General features: G+C 45.8%; 1 protein-coding gene across 2 annotated transcripts; it reads right to left on the bottom strand.

Annotated features, from left to right (window-relative positions):
- Positions 1–423: 423 nt before the first annotated feature.
- Positions 424–12952, bottom strand: LOC141743160 (purine nucleoside phosphorylase-like). Of its 2 annotated transcripts, none has more exons than XM_074586882.1 (6): positions 12903–12952; positions 7601–7770; positions 7193–7296; positions 5565–5740; positions 1700–1890; positions 424–773 (listed from the first exon to the last, which is right to left on the bottom strand). In XM_074586882.1, exons 1-6 carry the CDS (start codon positions 12917–12919, stop codon positions 556–558), a joined length of 876 nt encoding a protein of 291 aa, XP_074442983.1. In that variant the 5' UTR covers positions 12920–12952; the 3' UTR covers positions 424–555. The 2 variants fall into 2 exon arrangements, with proteins under 2 accessions (XP_074442983.1, XP_074442982.1); XM_074586881.1 differs by lacking the exon at positions 12903–12952 and adding an exon at positions 11118–11223.
- Positions 12953–18663: the final 5711 nt, after the last annotated feature.

The following is an 18663-nucleotide window of genomic DNA, read 5'->3' as shown; positions in this document are numbered from 1 at the left end:
AGTCTAGCCTGTTTTACATATCCAGGTCCTCATCCAAAACTCAGAGTCTTTTTGTGGACCTCCACCGGCTGCAGATCAGGTCCTACCAAAGCATGCCCAGCAGGCACCAAGCCCGGTGCCCAGCTCTCGACCTGGCTCATGGCGTAGGGGCTCAGTGGAACCGGGGAGCGGAGACTCAGGGCAGGAGGGTGCTGCGCTGGGAGAGGCAGCACCACAGGCGAGAAGCACCATGAGAAAAGCTCTGCAGCAGAACGAGGGGGAGCTGGAGCCCACGGCACTGAGGGGCTCATTGCTGACATAGGGGTTTGGAAATCTGCCAGAGGTCAGACCCTGTTTAAGTGGCAGAAAGCTGCTTTGGTCACTGGCTACTAACAAAGGGATTATTCCGGCAAAATTCAAAGCAAACCTCTGCACCTGACCAGCTAAAGCACAGGGACAAAGATCAAAAAGTCTATTCAAAATCAGGTCAACAGGAGGGGACAGTCTCACCAACAGCTCTCCCCCAGCACTTGTTAGCATTCACACGTTGTGATACAAATGATAAACGGCTGGATGTCACAGGGAGTTTGTGCTTTCCCCCAGCTTGCCAAGGAGATGCGTGACCAGTTTCTGCAGGGCTTCAGCCCGGACCACCGAGACGCGCAGCACTTCCTCGTGGTTGGCTTTCTCTTGACTGTTGTAGCTCGTCACCACTTTGTTGGTGATGAGGGAGATCCCGAGGACTCGGAGGCCACAATGTCTGGCTACAATTACTTCTGGGACAGTGCTCATGCCTATGGTAGGAGAGGAAAAGATCAGGATGAGTCAGGATTTACACCAAAACAAGAGCTCTCCAAGGCTGCAAACCAGGATCCTACCCTTCACCCCATGCCCTTGTCTCTTTCCCCCACAGCTCCCTCTCTCTGCTATGGAACAGTTAAAGGCTGCGATACTTGTAAGGCTGTAATAGTTGTAGTTACAACCCTGCTCAGCACAATAAACCACCCAACATTTGACTCCTGTGCGCTGTGTCTCTCTCTCCCCAAGACACGTCAGACTGCTTGCAGCCTTGCTAAGAGAAGTACTGATGCACTGTGTCGTTTGGGTCTTTCTCTTCCTCAGCTGAAAAAGCTATCACAAAGAAAAATGGCTTTGCCGGAAGCTGAGCTCCTTTCCTCACACACGATGAATCTGCAGATATTAACGAACAGATTTCCACGAGATGCTTCAATGACCCCAGGGGTCAAGCTGGAGGAAAGATATGGATGATAATGCTTACCTTCCTTGTATGCAGCTGGGAAGGTATCCATAATTACCATCCCTAGACTATTAAGACTCTTATGGAGGGCTGCTTTGTAGGGAAGAGGCACAGTAAAAATCCTTATAGTGTCAGAATTTAAAAATATAATAGAAAAGGGCCTTATTTCTGATGGGGGCCCACTCAGTCCTGCTGAAGTCAAGCCATCAGAGCATGGGAGAGGCGTTTGGGAAATAAACCCAACATGGTACCAGCATCCCTGTCTTGGGCAGCCATAAGCAGAGAGACTTTCTGCTGCACTAAGCCTCTGCAGAACTAATCAGGAATACAGAGAGCTCGTTTTTCTACGCCCAGGAGACTCAGACAGAGAGTCAAAGACTGAAGAAAGCCAGCCTTGAGCAGAATTAACTGTTTAAATCCATGCGTCCAACCAACCCTACCAGCCCAGCCCGTGCAGCTTACCTACAGCATCCGCTCCCAGCGCCTGCAGCAGGCGGCACTCGGCAATGGTTTCGTAGCAGGGACCAGGCAGCAGACAGTACACTCCTTCTCGGATGAAGTTCAGAAAGCCCAGCTCCTGCGCGCTCTCCATCGCCAGGCCGAGCAGATCTTGTTCATAAGCGTCTGACATGCAGGGAAACCTCACTCCAAACCTGCAAGGCAGTAAAAGGCAGAGCCATGCTGATGTTGCTACCACTACCTGCCCTCCATCAGAGTTCAGGGATGCTCTTCCTTTGGAGAAATGGGAAATGTGGAGGGCAGACCTGCCATGGATGCAACCTCTCTCATCCCGGCCTCATCATCAGATATTTCTGCCATTGTGACATTCCTGCTAGATCTAATCACCCGAAACCCCCAGCAAGCAGAAGTCATGGCTGTTGGAAGGTCTGGCACTGCTTTCCTATCACACAAACCCTTCAGGAATGGTCTTTCCAAGGACTCCCGGCTCCAGGGAGCACTGATGGCCAATTCTCTCTCTCCCCAATAACTCCTCACGGTGACTTTTAAATATTGTCCATTAGATAGCTGCTGCCCTTTGCTTCTCCTGCAAAACGGCTTGGGAACAAAGTCCCAAAGGTTGTCCCAGGGAGGGGGTTTGAGCAGGGCCTGATGGAGCATCGGTCACTATTTTTAAGACTCATCAGAGCAGGCAGCTCCTAAACTGGGCTCGCAGCCAGCGATGCCCCGTACGACAACAGCAAGGGCTGTCCTGTCCCCACATTAACACCCAAATGCTCGAAAACCAGAGTTGGATGCACTGAACAAATCCCACAAGATTTGAGTCTTTCCCCTTTATTGTCGACATTAGGTCAGTTTGCAGGGTCTGGAGGAATGACTTGCTTTGGAAGGCAGATGAACAAAGCTTATTAGGCAGAAAATACATCCCAGGAAAGAGCATCTAGTTTGGCGTTTGGTTCCTGGCATGGCAAGATCCCACGAAGCGCAAGCTTGGAGGCTCTTCTAGGACAGAAGTGCAATCCAGCTGCGCATTCAAGATGCCCCATAAGTTCTGCCTGCCCCCCAGCTGCACACATCCTAGAGGTCTTATATTGCACATGCCAGCTCCAGAGAATGTGTATTGGATACCCAGCAGAGCCTCAGATGTTATTAGATTTCTACATTTAGGCGACGGTACCCCATTCCAGGTGTCCTCCTTTGGAAGCAAACAGGGAGAGTAGCACATGTTGGAGCTCCAGGGCCATATTTTAGGTAGCCTTCATCCTGTGCTTCAAGGCTGGCTCTCTTGCTTGCTTTGGATTTGAGAGAACAGCTCAGTCCCGTTCCTGACTGAGCAAATGCTACTATTGCCTCAAGGAGAACAGAAAGGGATGGCCAAGACTGGTGTGCTGCTGCTGCTGCTGAAATCTGGAAAATAAACTCCCAGCCACGTTCACCAACTCAGTTCAGTAGGGGTGGACCAGGTCCCTTATCTAGGCTATTAAAGCTCCTGCTTGTTTTCATGTTCTTCCAGCTGGATGCTCAGGGCAGTAGGTGGCTTATTTTACATTTATAAACAGTAAAATGTTATATAAATAAAATAATAAAAAAACCAAACCACACTTCCCCATCTGGTCTAAGGTAATAAGTATTCATCACCACGAAAATTGCTTCTCTTTCCTGAAGGATGGCCAGCAATGCGGAAGCCAATCCCCAATTTATTAAATTCAGTCCTCGGATTCTTGCAGTATATTCCCTTTTCACATCACTTCATTGCCTCTAGTTTTACTCTGCTGCGCTTAGATAAATCCTTCCTGGTGGCTGGGCTGGATTGGATTTTAGGAGGAGTTTGCTCAGCTAAAGCTCTGCAATGCTTTGAAAGCTGATGCATAAAGACCTTTTGCCCATTTTGATGCCTTGGTCAGCAGTACGAAAGTCACCTCCCAGAGCACTGCAGCCTTCACCAGGAAGCTGCTCCTGGGAGGCAGTGAGACAGCTACGTTGCCTTTGAATGTTTTCCAGATGCAATTATTATTTGGTTGGCATTTCTCCTCCTGTTCCTCAGTGATTATGCAAGTCCGGAGAGCTTTAAACACTCCTCCATGTGCCTTCTGTGCTTTTGATCACTCTTTCCTCCAACCCACACCAGTACCTGTGAAGATGCAAAGATGTTCCGCTTCAGATGGGTACTGTCCTCTTGCCATGTGAATCGCCGAACAGCATTTATTTCTCCTGAGGTAGTTGCTAGCACCTTTCAGATTTCTTTTTAAGTAGCAGCCAGGTCTGGCGTTACATCAGGGAGGAAATAACTTCAACTGGAAGCCAGTCAGACCATCCTATTCTCATCCAGAACTTTCTTTTTGGAAAGATCCCAGGACAGTCCAGGTGCCTGTCCTGCAAACACGTCCTTTTTGCAAGATGAAGGTACCAACCCAACAATGAATTTAACCGTCTCGTTAACTCACTCTTTGCTCATAAATGGCCACCTCCTTCACCACCTCTGTCGCTTGTCCTCTGCCTTCTCACATGTGGCTTTCACGGGGCTTCTCTCCTGCCAGCTTGGCTAGGACATAGCTCTTGCTACTGTTACCTCCTCATCACAATCCAGCCTCTTTCTTTCCTGCCATAAGGCTCTTGAAAGCCCTGGATCTTTTCAGCTTCCATGTTGACTTTCCTGACATTCAATGTGTTTGCTCAGCCTGACTCTCCAGTGGATGTGTCCTCACACTCCGTTTAGCCCCTTTTGAGACCCAAGGGGCTTCTTTTTATGTCAACACTGGTCCCTCTGGCATGTATCCTGTCAGTGCTGGTTGCCTTCCATCCTACCAGTCTGATGGTGCCTTGGAAGGGTTTTTTGGATCATAGATTAATTTGGGCTGGAAGGGACCTCGAGGTCATCTAGTCCAACCTCCTGCTCAAAGCGACTCTATGGCCAGTGGCAACTGCAGTCCAGGGGTGAGGATGTGTTACAAGCTCCTCTGTGCACCATCCATAGGGTAAAGATCCTGTTAACAGCTAATATAGGAACTCTGATTTCCCAGATCTAGAGGTCTCCTGAGAGGCTGCCAAGACAACCACCTCTCAAGAGACTGATGCCTTCAAGTGAATACATGATGTCAGAAAAGACTCCCACTTTAACAACCTAAGTACAAAGGTTGTTATCAGGAGATTTTGAGGTTTTGTCTTTGCTCTGCTATCAACTTACTGCCTGGCCGCTGTCATATCAGTTCCACCACACCAGAAATGGCTGTTGATAAGTGCCGGTTGGAAACGCTGCAGTTCACCAGATTGCTCAATTAAGAGGAACTAGCAGAGAGAAGGACTGACAAGAAGAGACAGCAGCAAGTCGCTTTAGCAGACGGTACGGCTGGCCATGTCAGGAGAAGGACCAGAAGCCTACTTTTATAAAACAAAACCTTCCGGAGGTTTGCATATGACTCCTTATAGGCTTGTAAGAGTAAGAAACAGCCAAGGAAGGGTGCAGGTGGCACAGCACACACAGCTCTTGCTTTAACTTTTCCCTCGTGGGTACCCGGAGCCTAACTCTACCTCTCTGTAAATATTTGCCAGCAGCAGGCACAAATGGCAGTCCCTAGCCTGCAGCCAGAGGAAAAAGGACTCATTGGTAACACAGGGGCTGAAGGGCCAGCCAGGGACCAGAAAAGGTGTATTTAGCTATAGCACCACCTGGACTCCAGGGTGGGATAGCAGGAGATGAATCAGAACAGGAGCGAAAGCCAGTAACGGAGCTGTGTTGGAAGACTAAACAGCCTGCCATGCAGCTGCTTTAAGGCAGCAACACTAATCCTTCATTAAACCACCAGAAATGCGGTTCTGTTCTTGCAAGCCTGCGTTGCCCAGGTCTGGGAGGGGGGGGATGTCTCCTTACCTCTCATCGTTTGGTCCACGCAGTGGATTCTGCCCTCCCAAGCCAAAGGTGCTGATGTGATCTCTAATGAACATGATGTCCCCCACTTGGAAGTGGGGATTCAGGCCCCCAGCCGCGTTTGTGACAATCAAGATCTCCACCCCCAGGAGAAAGAAGACCCTGATGGGAAAGGTGACCTGCAAGAACCAAAGACATACGTGCAATGAGTATCACAATTCACAGACAGCTAATACTACTATATTTGTGGTATCACAATTTGTGGACAGCTTATACGATGCAGAGAAGGGTCTAGGTGAGGCTACAAGGAGACAAAACAACTTTTCTCCAATTTTAATTTTTCCTCTAATTTAAATTGAAAGAATTTCGATTTTTTTTTTCTTTTTAAACATATTAAAAACTAATCTTGAAGTGAATACCATTAAAATTCTAGCCCACAATTTCTACAGCTGCACTAAGGTCAAATAAAGGCGGTACAAAAAGAGCATGCAGATAATTTTTTTCCTCGCTGCCAAGGTCTTGCAGAGATCAAACCACTGCGCTGACTGAAGTAACTACTTATGCACATGGACTTGGAGTGTAATAGATAAACCAGCTTTTTGGAGCAGTGATGCACTTTACAGAAGCATAGAGATTATTTTCTTCATTTCATTTTATTCACTTTAGTTCACTTCAGTGACCTGCTTATCCAAAGTTAAGGAACAATTGGGAGCTGGGAAAAAAAAAAAATTAAGTAGTTTGATTTTGAGGAGTCAAAAAGGAATGGGGATGGTATCTGCTACCTCTAAAATGCTAAAGAAGCTGTGAGCAGAAAACTTCCTAACCATGGACATCGCTTTAAGAAATTAGTTAGTTGTAATAGACGAACATGCTTTGATAAACCTAGTTTTGCAGCAAGTGCATTTAAAATAGGTGTTTGATTGTTTTTTTTTTTCCCCTATAAAAAGTTGAGTGGTGCCAAGCATTACAGTTTATATCCAAATGCAAAGTGACCTCAGCCACAATTAAAACCTCAAAGCTATCCAAAAAAAAACCAACCAAACATGCAAAACTACCAGTCAGTAAATAAGAAATATTATTTGTTTCCAACAGAAATGTACATAGATGCATGTCAGGTAATTCTTGACTGTTCCCATAGTTCTATATGTTAACTGGGAGAGTACATCAAGTTACACTAGCCAGGGTTTGTTGGTTTTTTTTTCCCCTAGAGAAAAACAGCTGTAAACTTAACAAATACAAAAGATTAAAATAGATTGTTCTTATTGCTCGCAGTTTCACGATTGCTGATTTAAAGCACGATTAAAATGCCTGCGTTTAGCTACATAAATCAGTCTGCCTTGTGCGATATACCGTCTTGCCCTATGAGTTCAGTGGGGCTAGCCCCACTATAGCTAGCCCCCACATCAGCTTCACCTTGTAGAAGTTGACAACCTCTCGATTTGAACTCCCAGTTGTATTTTTTGGGGGGGAAAAAAAATAATCTAAAATCCAAGCAAGATTCATTGCAGGAGCAATGGAAGTTCATCGCAAGAGCTAACCTCCTGCAGCTAGATATCAAAGCGAGCAGTCGCTTTTGCATCTTTTACAACCCATCTCCCGCTACGTGAATGATTTTCTTAAGGAGAACTCACCGTGCTGACAGAGTATCCTTCGTAATAGTGGAACCGTCCCTGCATACACACGCAGGGTTGTCCGTTCAGCTCCCCAAACACCAATCTGCCAGCATGCCCTGCAACTGGAAATTCAGAGAGTGTCATTTTAGTTACAGCTCTCGAGGCCTTTGACTTTAGAGGGATTTGTCAGTTGGCGGTTATACATTACAGCGGGGCCAAGCGCTGCGAAACCAGGAGCTGAAAGTGAAATAAATATCATAACACAGAAATACGTTGGGTCTTTTTACTGTAAACATGCACTTCACCACTGGGGGACTGGTCTGCAGACCAGCGCCAAAGCGGTGCACGTTGATTTGAGTGATCTCTCTGTGAGGCTGCCGCGTGCTGCCGATGGAGGGGTTGCTGATGCCCCTGGGTTGCGCTAACCTGTGCTCCGTGGGAAGTGAGGGATGTCCTCATACGGAAAGACTGTCTTGTTATCCAACACGTCGGCCAGACCTCCCAGTCCGGATCCACAGATGATGGCAGTCTTGGGACGCTGGTCGGTACGGGCGCATAACCAATCCACTGTTTCCTTATACACCTCGTACCTATTTCTGCAAAAGGAGAAGAGATCAGCGAGGCTGCCAACCCAATCGAAGAACAAGCTTCAAAGGATAAAAGTCCTGAAAAGGTGCAAAGAAGAAGAACTTTCATTAAAACTGAAATAACAGGAGCTTCACTGCTATTATTGAAGACGTTTCACTTTTAATCTCATATATTTTGCCCCCAGCCAGAGGCAAATCACTTGAATCCTCTTTGCCGGTTTCATTCTGTAGTGGGAGAATGGCTAATGATACCCGAATCACAGAAATGTCACAAGGCATAACCACTCCTGCTTCTGACAGGCTCTGGCCTCTCCCGAGTTACTGAAGGAATGCAAAAGCACAGTCAGAGTGAGAAATTGCAACCTATGTGTGTGCATGGGGATGTCCAGCCTGCAATGGGGACACACAAGAGGATGGAAGTCCAAGGGCAGCTGTGCAGCACGGCTGGGATGCTGTGCTGATACAGGAGTAGACGCTATCGTCTGCAATAGGTAGGCTACTGAGACATGGGGCCAGCATCATCTATGGAGATGGAGAACCCAATCGTCGTTAAGTGTTGAGCGGCATCAGCTCCCAGTGCTTCCTTCTGGGGCTGGTAACGCATCTCAAATATCCACCTTCTCAATATCTCATGGTTTCAGTAGAGGATGTGAAACACGGAGATCTCATTCATCCTTTCCTCTCCCACAGGGTGGGCAGTGGGTCACACATGAAGAACACTCCTGGGCAAGAGGCCCAATGACATCAGTCTACAGCAAAACAAATTAAAAGCAGGAATTTGGGCTCCGGGGCTTATGTGGTCTGATTTAAGGAGGGGGACTGCACAAATACCTCGGCAAAAAATAGATCTTGTCCAGCATTGAGGCACATCGCAAGAAGGTGGGATAGAAGCTGGCATTACACTGTCTGTTGGGTACCTGTCTCACGGGAAGAGAAAGGACTTCAATTTTTAGGCCTGTCAGTCCAAGATTCATCAGATGCATTAATCACAGTTTTGAAACGCAATCAATAGCAGAATAATCCCATAATCCTGTTTCCAATAGGACAACACAGATACCTTCTGAAAGTCGATATCAAGGTTGATTGGAAACTCTCTTCAAAAGCAAGGGTAGACAGCATTTCTTGGTGGCAACTCAATCGTTACCATTGATGAGTAGAATTTACGACTGTATATGGTAGAGAACTGGGTCACGGAGTCAACCAACACAGGTAAGGGCAGCAGGTTCTCTATATGAAAAGCTGATCTGCTTATTAAGGGGATGAGAGAATCAGATACTGCGAGGTTGAAGGTGATGTAAAATTGACTGGAGATGCTGATAAGCAGTCACTGCCTGCTTCATTAATGTTTCTTTTTTTATTTTTTTTAATCAAGTCTCTTGTTTCCAGAGGTGCAAACCTTAGTCACGTTGCGATTCTGCTGCCTGCAGCCTTAGAGGACACACAGAAAAGCTTTCGAAGTGGTGCTCTGCGCTCCAAGGAGGTCTCAGAACATGGATGAAGAGGATTTGACTGTCGGTGTACAATTGCTTCCTCTAACCAGAGTACCAGATATTCAAATAAAGGATCTCCATTCTTTGTTTTTTCTTTCTTTATACGGACAGGGCAGGTAGTTATTGCACAGATATCTTCTGTGAGCTTTTTCATCTCCTAGCTGTCCAGCTCCTGCTATCAGTCCTGTCCAATGTCTGATACATCAAACTTACGTTCCCCAGGTACAAACTACGTTGTGAAAAATACCCGAGTAGGTCATAAACCTGCAATCCAACGCGAGAAGAAATACCTTCCACATTCATGAATTAAAAGAAAGTCATTTAGCCGAAATACTTTTCATAGGAAAAGTCTGGAAATGAGAAAGAGCTTATTTACCATAACATATTGTTGAATTTTTCAAGTGTACCATGAGCACTTGAAATAAGCAGAAGCGATGAGAGTGACGTTAATGAAGCCTACACTTGACTTATCCCTTGCTCCCAGAGAAAAGCTCTAAAAGTGCTTTACATACATTAATGAGTGATTCCCCCCCCCTCCCCAATTTCTCTGTTGAATAACTGTAATCCTTGTTTAGAAATTAGAGGAAAGCAAGAGAATTTCAATGTAATGCCCAAGCTTTTGACTCGTGTGGCAGACATGAGAAAAGAACGAGGTCACCAGGATCTGCTCTTCCACCTGACCACTAATCCCCTCTTTTTTTTTTTGTCCTTTTTTTTTTTTAAAAAAAAAAGGTGCATACACCCTTGCAAAACATTAAAAAAATGGATTATTCCCAGAAATTTTAGAAGTATGGGATGAATCTGATTCCATGTCTGCTGAAGATGTTGGGATTGACTGAGCTGTGCTGAGTTTGAGGGAATTTTTTTCCTACTAAACAGAAGATGTTAAAACATTTCTTATCCAAAGAAGTAAGACTCCAGTGCTGCCTGACTCTCCTTGTCCCAGAGGAGATTCAGCGGCCGCGCAGGGGCCTTGCAGAGCCCTCTCCATCCCAAAGGCTTTGGACACGCTGGAGCCATCCCCAGCACTAAAAGCCCAGCAATGCTAAAATTAATCTGCAGCGCCCTGATTGCAATATTTAGTTCGATGCACAGCAAAGGGGACTGGCAGGCACGGATAATTTCTGACTATGGAGCAGATACCTGCTCAGCAGGGGGACGGGGGGGGAGTTTGACCCGTGGGTCACCAAACGCAACGTTTCGCCTGGAACTGCACGAGCCCGAGGTCTGTGCAAGCTTTTTGACAGCCTGAATTAATACATGTAGCACAAAGCCCTCTATAGCTACTCCGTCTCCAACAATGCACACCTAATAATAGTGCTCGGTAGCATCGCTTTGGATTAAATCACAGGATCAGCTGAAAACACAATCCCCTTTATTGTGATTGCTGTCATCCACTGGAGAAACGCATCTGTTGCAAAACACAGGACTGTCACCGGTGACAGATCTTTTATGGCATGAAAAGGAGCCACCCTCATTGTGCTTCTAAGGTTGGTTGAAAGCAAAGCCATGTAAAAAGCAGACATATCCCCGATAAACAGACAAAGCAGTACGTTTCAGAGAGGAGCAGACCGCCATGTGTTTTTGCAGCGTATGCCTCTCCACGCTGTGATATTTGCCTCTTCTGGCCCATAACCTCTCCCAAGGTCAGCTGCTCCTTGCCATATTTCATAATACCAGCACCTGACACAGGCAGATGGCCAGGTTCCTCTTCAATAATAAGATGTTTACAGCTGAGCAGCCCTTGCCTGACATTTACTGAGTGCCCAGCAAGAAGAGGGAAAACAAGGCGAGGAAAAGCGATGCGATTTCACTCGCCCCTTCCAGCTGGGATGGCTGCGCAACCCCTATTTCACAGCACCTTACCTCTCTTCCTCAGCATAGGCCATCCTCCTCCTCCTCCTCCCTGCTTAACCGAAAAGAAGGGGATGGTTGCTGGAAATGGAGCTGCAGGGTTTTATTTGACCAAAGAGCAGAGGCCTATTGAAACTGCAGAGACTGCCGCTGTCTCCGGCGGTGAGTCATGGAGGTGTGTCCCAGCTTCTCTCCGCTTTCCCCCGAGCATCTCTAATCCCCGAGTAGGAGGGGCATGGCTCAGGACATCTGCTTTTCTGGTCTCACCCCTATGACACATAGGCTCTAGAACTCGGCAGAAAGCTTACACGCAGGCACACACACTTTATAATGCAGATTAAAGCCTCGAAAGTTCACACGCGCGCACGCTTTCTTTCCAGCGGCCACCCGGAGAGGAGCAGCTGACCAGGCATCTGCGCAGATTTGCACGCCCGTGCGTCAACTGGGAACCAGCTGGCAGCTGGAGTCACCTGCTCCGTCGTGATTCGAACCCCTGGGACCGCGGCATGAGCTCTCTGGGGGCACGCAGATGCTGCAGGATGACCTGCACCACCTACTACCGCAACAAGATACTTCCATATCGCGCATCCTTCTCTCCCCAATTTTTCATGGCAACCAGGGGCGATGTCCCATTAGCTCCCGCCCCCCCGAGTTCTTTTGTTCACATTTAAATGCCTCACCCATGTCAAAAGGAAATACTGTCTTCAGCTATGCTAAACTCAACTCCTGTTCAGCTGATTACACGGGGAAAAAAAATAATCAGGGGTCCCACACCCATCTGCCCCTCCAATTTTAGCTTTATTCTGTTAAACAAAGTTTTAAACAACCTTGTCACACGTGTCTGGCCGTGCAACAGAGCCTGAGCCCAGCAACGGGTGTGAAGCATCTTTTACAGAGCCACAGATGCTTTCAAGACAATCAAGTGACAAAAATCTTTTTGCAAATTGGTGCTGTGTAGACAAGAGACCTTACGTGCCCCAGGTGAAGGGCTACAGCTACAATACGCACCCTCAGCTTCCTAGATCCAGAAGGGACACGTGAGACTAGAATGTATAAATATCCCAAGCAGGGAGAAAACCTCAATTAGAACTTGCCAATTCCTCCTAGACAGATCAGCCAGACATTAAAAAAAAATAAATCAGAGAATCAGGCAGCACCAGTTTTAGGTCTCACAATATTTCTTATTACTTCCATTCACATTTGTGTGTTGGTCTTGAAGACCCCACATCAAACATTCCCCTGGTTGCCCCAGGAAACGCTGAGAACTTCAAAGTCAAAACAGGGTAATAAATGCAGCAAGAAAAATCTGGGCATTTTTAGAGAGAGATACTTTATGTTGGAAAGCCCCAGCTCCAAGGCAGAAACCCAGAGACTCCTCCTCGATGCTAGCACAGGCTGGAAGCCCATCCCAGCCAGCAGGATTTAGGCATCGTGTGTAGCAGCAAGGTCTGCTGACAACAGGTATTTGTTGAAAGACACAGTTAGCACCGAAGGAATAGAAAATGGATCTGAACAGTAACCATAAGTGCCCTTTCCCCTCAAGTTCTTGACCTTCTCCCTTTCTTCCTCATAGTCACACCTACACTTCTCATCTCCTTTCTTTTAGGAAACTTAGAATTTTGCCTTTTTTCTGAAGATGAGTGTGTACACATGCTGCCGCTTCAGGAATCGGGGTATGTTTCTGTGCTGGCATGGTGCACCCTGCTCAGCGTTTGCTGGGGGCAATGGAAAATCAGCATTAAGGACCAAATATTGCTCCATCAGCTTCCCTTCTACCCCCTCCTTTTTCAGAAGTACCTCCTCCTTTTTGTCATTCTCTCTCATTCTTGTCTTTCTGAACCTCAGCCATCTCCGTCTCTTCAGTGCATATTCTTGTTTGCCTTCAGCGTTGTTTTTTCTATACAAAACACAGCAGGCTGATAGCAGAGGTGGTTTTGGGTAGGTTTAATTGCATCAAGCCCTGTGTCCAAGCAGTGTCTTCACCCTTCTGCCTGAGCCAGCGTGCCAAAGGACCCTGCAAGTCACTGTCACTCCAAGCAACACCCGCCTTAAACCAGGGTCTTAGAGCCGCTTCCCAGCTCCCTTAAGTCTTTTTGCCCTCTGGAAACCCACGCTCCTCTTGCCAGCACTCCGGGTTTCTTTGAAAGCCATTATTTGCTCCTATTAAATGAAAAGACAGAGCAACGTTAGGCCTTTAATGTTGATTTTTCCATAGAGTTCTTTGGTATCAGCAGAGTTCTGATGCCCCCCAGATATGTTCCCTTCTTTAGCTTTAATCTGATTACATTCATTAATCTGATTCTTTTTAGCAAAGCAGACAAGAGAGATGAGACAGTCTGAGAGCTCTTCCCAATTTGTTCTCATCTAAGACAATCTCCTCGCTAGCTTGGATTTACATGGAAAACAGGATTATCGAAAAGGCACCGTTTTATTTATCTTTCTGCAGTGCCTGTTATTTAACAGCAGCAAAAATGACTTGAATTTTAACCTGTAACGGTGCATTGGCCGGACAAGTACTACATAAAGGTTTGCTCTACTAGAAAAATTAATTTGAGCACTGAGGGCATTCATGCCAATAACACTGTAGAGAGGAAGAGAAAAAACTAATTAAGCTTCAGCTCCTGTACAAGTACTCCAAAGCAGATCTAGCTAAAAAATAAGTTATTGAATAGATTGCATAATCCTTAAGAAAGAGTATTGACAGTCTTCAGTCCTGAAAGAATCTCAGACGTGTCTCACTCCTTCTGTATGTATGTGTCTGCAGCAAACTGTATCTATAATCCAGATCTTATTGACTTGGGTGTCACTCAAGTCCTGTTTCTGCAGCAAGAACTTCAACGGCTACAGGATGCAGATACAATCACCCAAAATAATTTTATAACAATGCTTTACATTCCTACAGCAATTTCTATCTAAAGAACTGTTGTGAAGTATTTTGCAAGCATTTCCTCAAAACATTTAATTAACGCTTTAGGCTAAGTCTCCCACTTCCCTGTGCGCTCACATTATCACAGCATCGAATTATCTTGTAGTCTTCTCACGCGTGCTGCGCGTCACCCTTTTGGGAAAGGGAATTGAGCTGCAGAAAGATTAAGGGAGTGTCTACACAGCGGAGTCAACTGAAGTCAGCCTAGTCCAGGAGGAAGCATCCCTCTGGGGGGCACTTCTCCCCCAATTCTCCTGTATTTAGAAAAAGCAAGATTCCGCCTCAGTGTTTTTGGAGGAAGGGGAAATAGATAAAGCCTGGAAAGATTTTGCTTTTTTGATGATTGCCTAAAGCGCAGGTTCCGGATTTGATTAAAAAAAAATACTAAACGCACTCTAAGAACTAATCAGGATTTTTGCAGCAGTTCGGAAGCTCGTTGTTTGGGAAACTCATCATTTGTTTGTACACTGGTTATCCTAGACAGTCACAGGAGTGTTAGTAGCCACAATGAAGGTAAATAACATCAAATTATATACCAGGAAAGTTATTCCCCTACAGATCATTTTAATCAAAATCTCTAGGAAGATCTGCCTGAAGTGCCATGTGTGCTGCTCAGCGTACATCTTCAGGAAAGAGACCTTCGACCATAGAAAACACTGAAAAGGGATGACCAGGGGAACAGAAAACCAGACGCTCGAAAAGCTTGTCATGGTTAGCTGAGCAAGATGAAAACTAAGCAATGCTCCAATGACAGCCTGAAAATGTTGCCATGGAGGCAGGAGAGATACAGAAACTTAAGACAGGCACCAGGGAGCTGGGGAGATGTGTGTTCAGTTAGGATAGATGTCAAAAAAGCTTTGAGCTACCCAAACTGTGCAGCCCCAAAGAGCCCTTCTGTAAGGGGCAGTGGGGAAACAGCTTTAGGGTGGAGATCAGTTAATGTTAGAGCCACATGACGTTCACTGGGGAGATGACGCAGCATTCAAATTGCACACCAGCTCCAGAAAAGCTCACCAGCTTTACAGGACTCAGGCAGAAAGAGAAGCAACTTGGCCAAATCCATGAACAAACGATACCACCGAACTTGGGAAAAGAGCAGAGATGTCCTAAGAGCAGCCAACATCTCCATCTTCCAGCTCAAAGGCTAAATGAAAGTCCTTGTGTCGAGGAACTCGGTAGAGACAGGGTAAAAAGAAAGGGATCATTTGAGGGTTTGAGGGAAAGCTGTACTTTCTGAAGGGACAGAAACAGCACAACCAGGGATCAGCAGTACGACAGGCTCGGGATGAACGGATGGGCTGCGTGCTGGGAAAGTGCTCTGAGGCAGGCAGAAAAATCGGAGAGCTCAGGGGAAAATGTAGCAGAGGGCTGCAACAACACTTTAGTGAGGAGGAGTGGAAAAGACACGACGGATCCTGGTGGACTAGAGACTATAAAAGGCCAGATACCCCTCTGGCCTACAATAAATACAAGTAACTTGAAAAGAAGAACTAAATATTACAAGGAAGAATTAAGAAATGCTTCTGGGCTTGTCACAGAAGAAACCAGTTCTCAAATAGTTAAATGGTACCGCACAGCTACATGTATCACTAATGATTCTTGAAAATAGATATATTCCCCTATTCAACACAGGTAAATACCGTTCACACCCTGGCACCACAGCCAACCACTGGCCTGGAGCTCTGTGCTTGCTTCTCCAGAAGAAGAATAAGACTTCCCCATGGGAAGAATAAGGACATTTCTGCATCCAGAAACCATGTAGAACCAAGTTTTATTCTGTTCTGTGATCTGTCTTTCTCTGAGCCATGGATAATACTTTCACACAGTGGAGCTCGAGGGCAGACTTTTCACCGATCTCCAGGACCACGTTCCTATTTCCTCAAACCCCCTCTTTGGAAAACACTGCTTTCTGGAGGTCAGTAGGTGAACATACTACCTACCACCTGTAGCCATGGTCCATCAGGATGTATTTATGCTGTCCCAGAAGGATCAATGCTTCTTCACAATCTCATTTGTGGTGCAATAATGCCACAATATTGAACAGCCTATAGGTTTTTCCTTTCAATTTCCATTTAAGTGATTTTTTTTGTTTCAAAAAGCAAAAGTTAGACAACTGTAGATCATTTTCAAACTGAAGGAGGGGAGATTTAGATGAGATATTAGGGAGAAATTTCTCACTCTGAGGGTGGTGAGCCCCTGGCCCAGGTTGCCCAGAGAAGCTGTGGCTGCCCCATCCCTGGAGGTGTTCAAGGCCAGGCTGGACGGGGCTTGGAGCAACGTGGTGTGGTGGGAGGTGTCCCTGCCCAGGGCAGGGGGTGGCACTGGGTGGGCTTTAAGGTCCCTTCCAACCTAAACTGTTCTATGATTCTATGATTTTACTAATTGTCTACATTAGACATTGTTAACTGAAGTCTCTCAACTCACTTTCACTATAGCAGACTATGGTTGCAATTCCTCCTGCAAGGAAAACGAAAGTCAAACCTGCCCGACTTTGGACTGCAAGCCAGAACCGGAGAAAGAGCCCTTACGGACTCGTCCCCAAGGTCATGAAGTGCCACCAACCTTCCCAGCCTCATACACCACATACCGATTTCTTGATAGAGCCAAGAGCTGCAAGACACGCAAAATCCAAAGCACAGCCCCAGAGAGGGCTCAAAGAGCACGAGATAGCAACAGCTCATCAAGAGTCACACCTCTCCACTGCAGGAGAGGGCTCAGCTACCTGTGCAACTGGTTCTAGGCAAATCAGCAGCATTAACCTCCCAGCCCCATGGTGGCCTTTCAGTTTTAGTCCAAAGGATTCCTCTAGAGCTGCCTACAGTGAGCTTTAAAAGCACAATGGCACAGCCAGACCTACAGGTAAGTGTGCAGCAAGATCCTCTGGAGATCTCAAGAAGGCTGAAGCTATAGGTGGGATTTGTGCAACTGATGGGCAAATCCCTGTGGGGAAACTATTGGCTAAAAGTATCCCTGTAAATCTTTCTGTCTGGTAATTTGCTGGTATTTGCTCTGCACTTTTACAAAAAAATAAAAGAGGCTGTTACCTGCCTATCTATAAGAGATCCATGCTGTCTCCCTAACTTACAGACATCTTGCATCCTGCACAGTGATAGCTAAACATGGTGAGCCTTGATGCAAAACGACATGGTTTTGGGGCTGGTCTTTATAAGCAGGGTGAGAGGCACTGGTGTCCTGTAGGATCTATTTAAGTTTCTTCCAGGGCTCGGCATACTCCCCCCAGGTGCTTTCCTGTATATCTGATACTATTAAAAGAGCCCCCGAACCCTCCAGCAACACTCCTCAGCTCTACCGCATTGCAAGTTTGTGCTATATATGCATTTTGCTATTTTAACTGTGAAAAAAAAATCAGAGGCATAAACACAACTACTTTGTTCTTAATTAGATATCTAACTTCTGATGTTTAGCAGCACAATATTGTTTAAAGACAGTTCAAGGCTTTCACTGCTACAGCCATGCACGCATCTCATGATCTGACAGGGAGAAGGAAAGAAGATCAGCTGTTAGAATATTAGTTCCACAAAAGCAGGGCTAATCCAAGAAGAAAGTGCTGTTTTCCCATTTTCAATTTCTCATATGGACAGAGAAGAGATTATTTAGCATAAAATAGAAGTATCTACTTGAATTTCTGCTTTAACTTGAAAGCATTTAGGAAAACATAGGAGGCAACTGAAGCTCACAAGCCGAATTAAAGGTTTAATTTCAGAAAAAAACCCCATATTTTTCTTAAGTATGCTATTCACTTGTATTTTTCTTAGCTGAGAATCTTGTAATGCTGCATGCTCAGCATTAGTCTCCCCTGTATTTTGGGAGAGGCTTACCTTCAGCAGTCCAGCAGACTGTGGCACCAAAATGCTACAAGCTATTAGTAAAAGCCTAGTAAGCTATGACTGAAAAGGTGAGAGCCTTACTTACATACCACTTTCCCCATGTATTGAATTGTAGTTGTCCTCTTGCTGATATCATCCAAGCATTTGGGCTGGACATTAGGAAGAAATTCTTCACAGAAAGAGTGGTTAAACACTGAAATAGGCTGCCCAGGGAGGTGGTGGAGTCACCACCCCTGAACGTGTTTAAGACTTGTTTAGACATGGTGTTAAGTGATATGGTGTAAGGGAGAACTTTGTAGAGTGGAGTTAACGGTTGGACTCAATGATCCCAAGCGTCTTTTCCAACCTAAATGATTCTATGATTTAAGAACCCAAGAGCATGTAAAAAGGTGATTTAAGTGTTTAAGAAAAGATTACAGAAAATCAACTCTCAAACTCAATGGCTTGAGTAACCCATGGTCCACAGAACTCAGTCAGCACAAGTCTTGTTGCTGACACATGAATACACAGGAATAACAAAGTTAATGGAAACATCACAGTGTTACTAGATATATCAGAGAGAAAACCAAAACTCAAGGAAAACTCTATTCAGGTTTTTACTACAAACACAAAGAGAAAATGCTTCTTTGAATACGATAACGTGTCTTTGAAATTCCCCTTAACTTTAAATTCTCTTAAGTAAAAAGTAAGATTTTAGCAATAACTTTACTGCATACCCTGTACAGGCAACAGGAGACCGCAACAGGCACCAGAGAACACCCAATATCCTCAGCTACCCACCTCA

The sequence above is a fragment of the Larus michahellis genome, chromosome 4, assembly GCF_964199755.1.
Source record: "Larus michahellis chromosome 4, bLarMic1.1, whole genome shotgun sequence".
NCBI classification, from domain to species: Eukaryota; Metazoa; Chordata; class Aves; order Charadriiformes; family Laridae; genus Larus; species Larus michahellis.
This window is presented reverse-complemented; position numbering and strand designations above follow the sequence as displayed.

Excerpts from the sequence above, each read along its gene's own strand:
- LOC141743160 (XM_074586881.1), bottom strand. The coding sequence starts at position 11,140 with ATGGCCTATGCTGAGGAAGAGAG. Across the intron at positions 1,891-5,564 it reads CGTGGACCAAACGATGAGAG|GTTTGGAGTGAGGTTTCCCT; the intron begins GTAAGGAGACAT and ends ACTGCCTTGCAG. Across the intron at positions 774-1,699 it reads GCTGGGAGCGGATGCTGTAG|GCATGAGCACTGTCCCAGAA; the intron begins GTAAGCTGCACG and ends CTCCTACCATAG.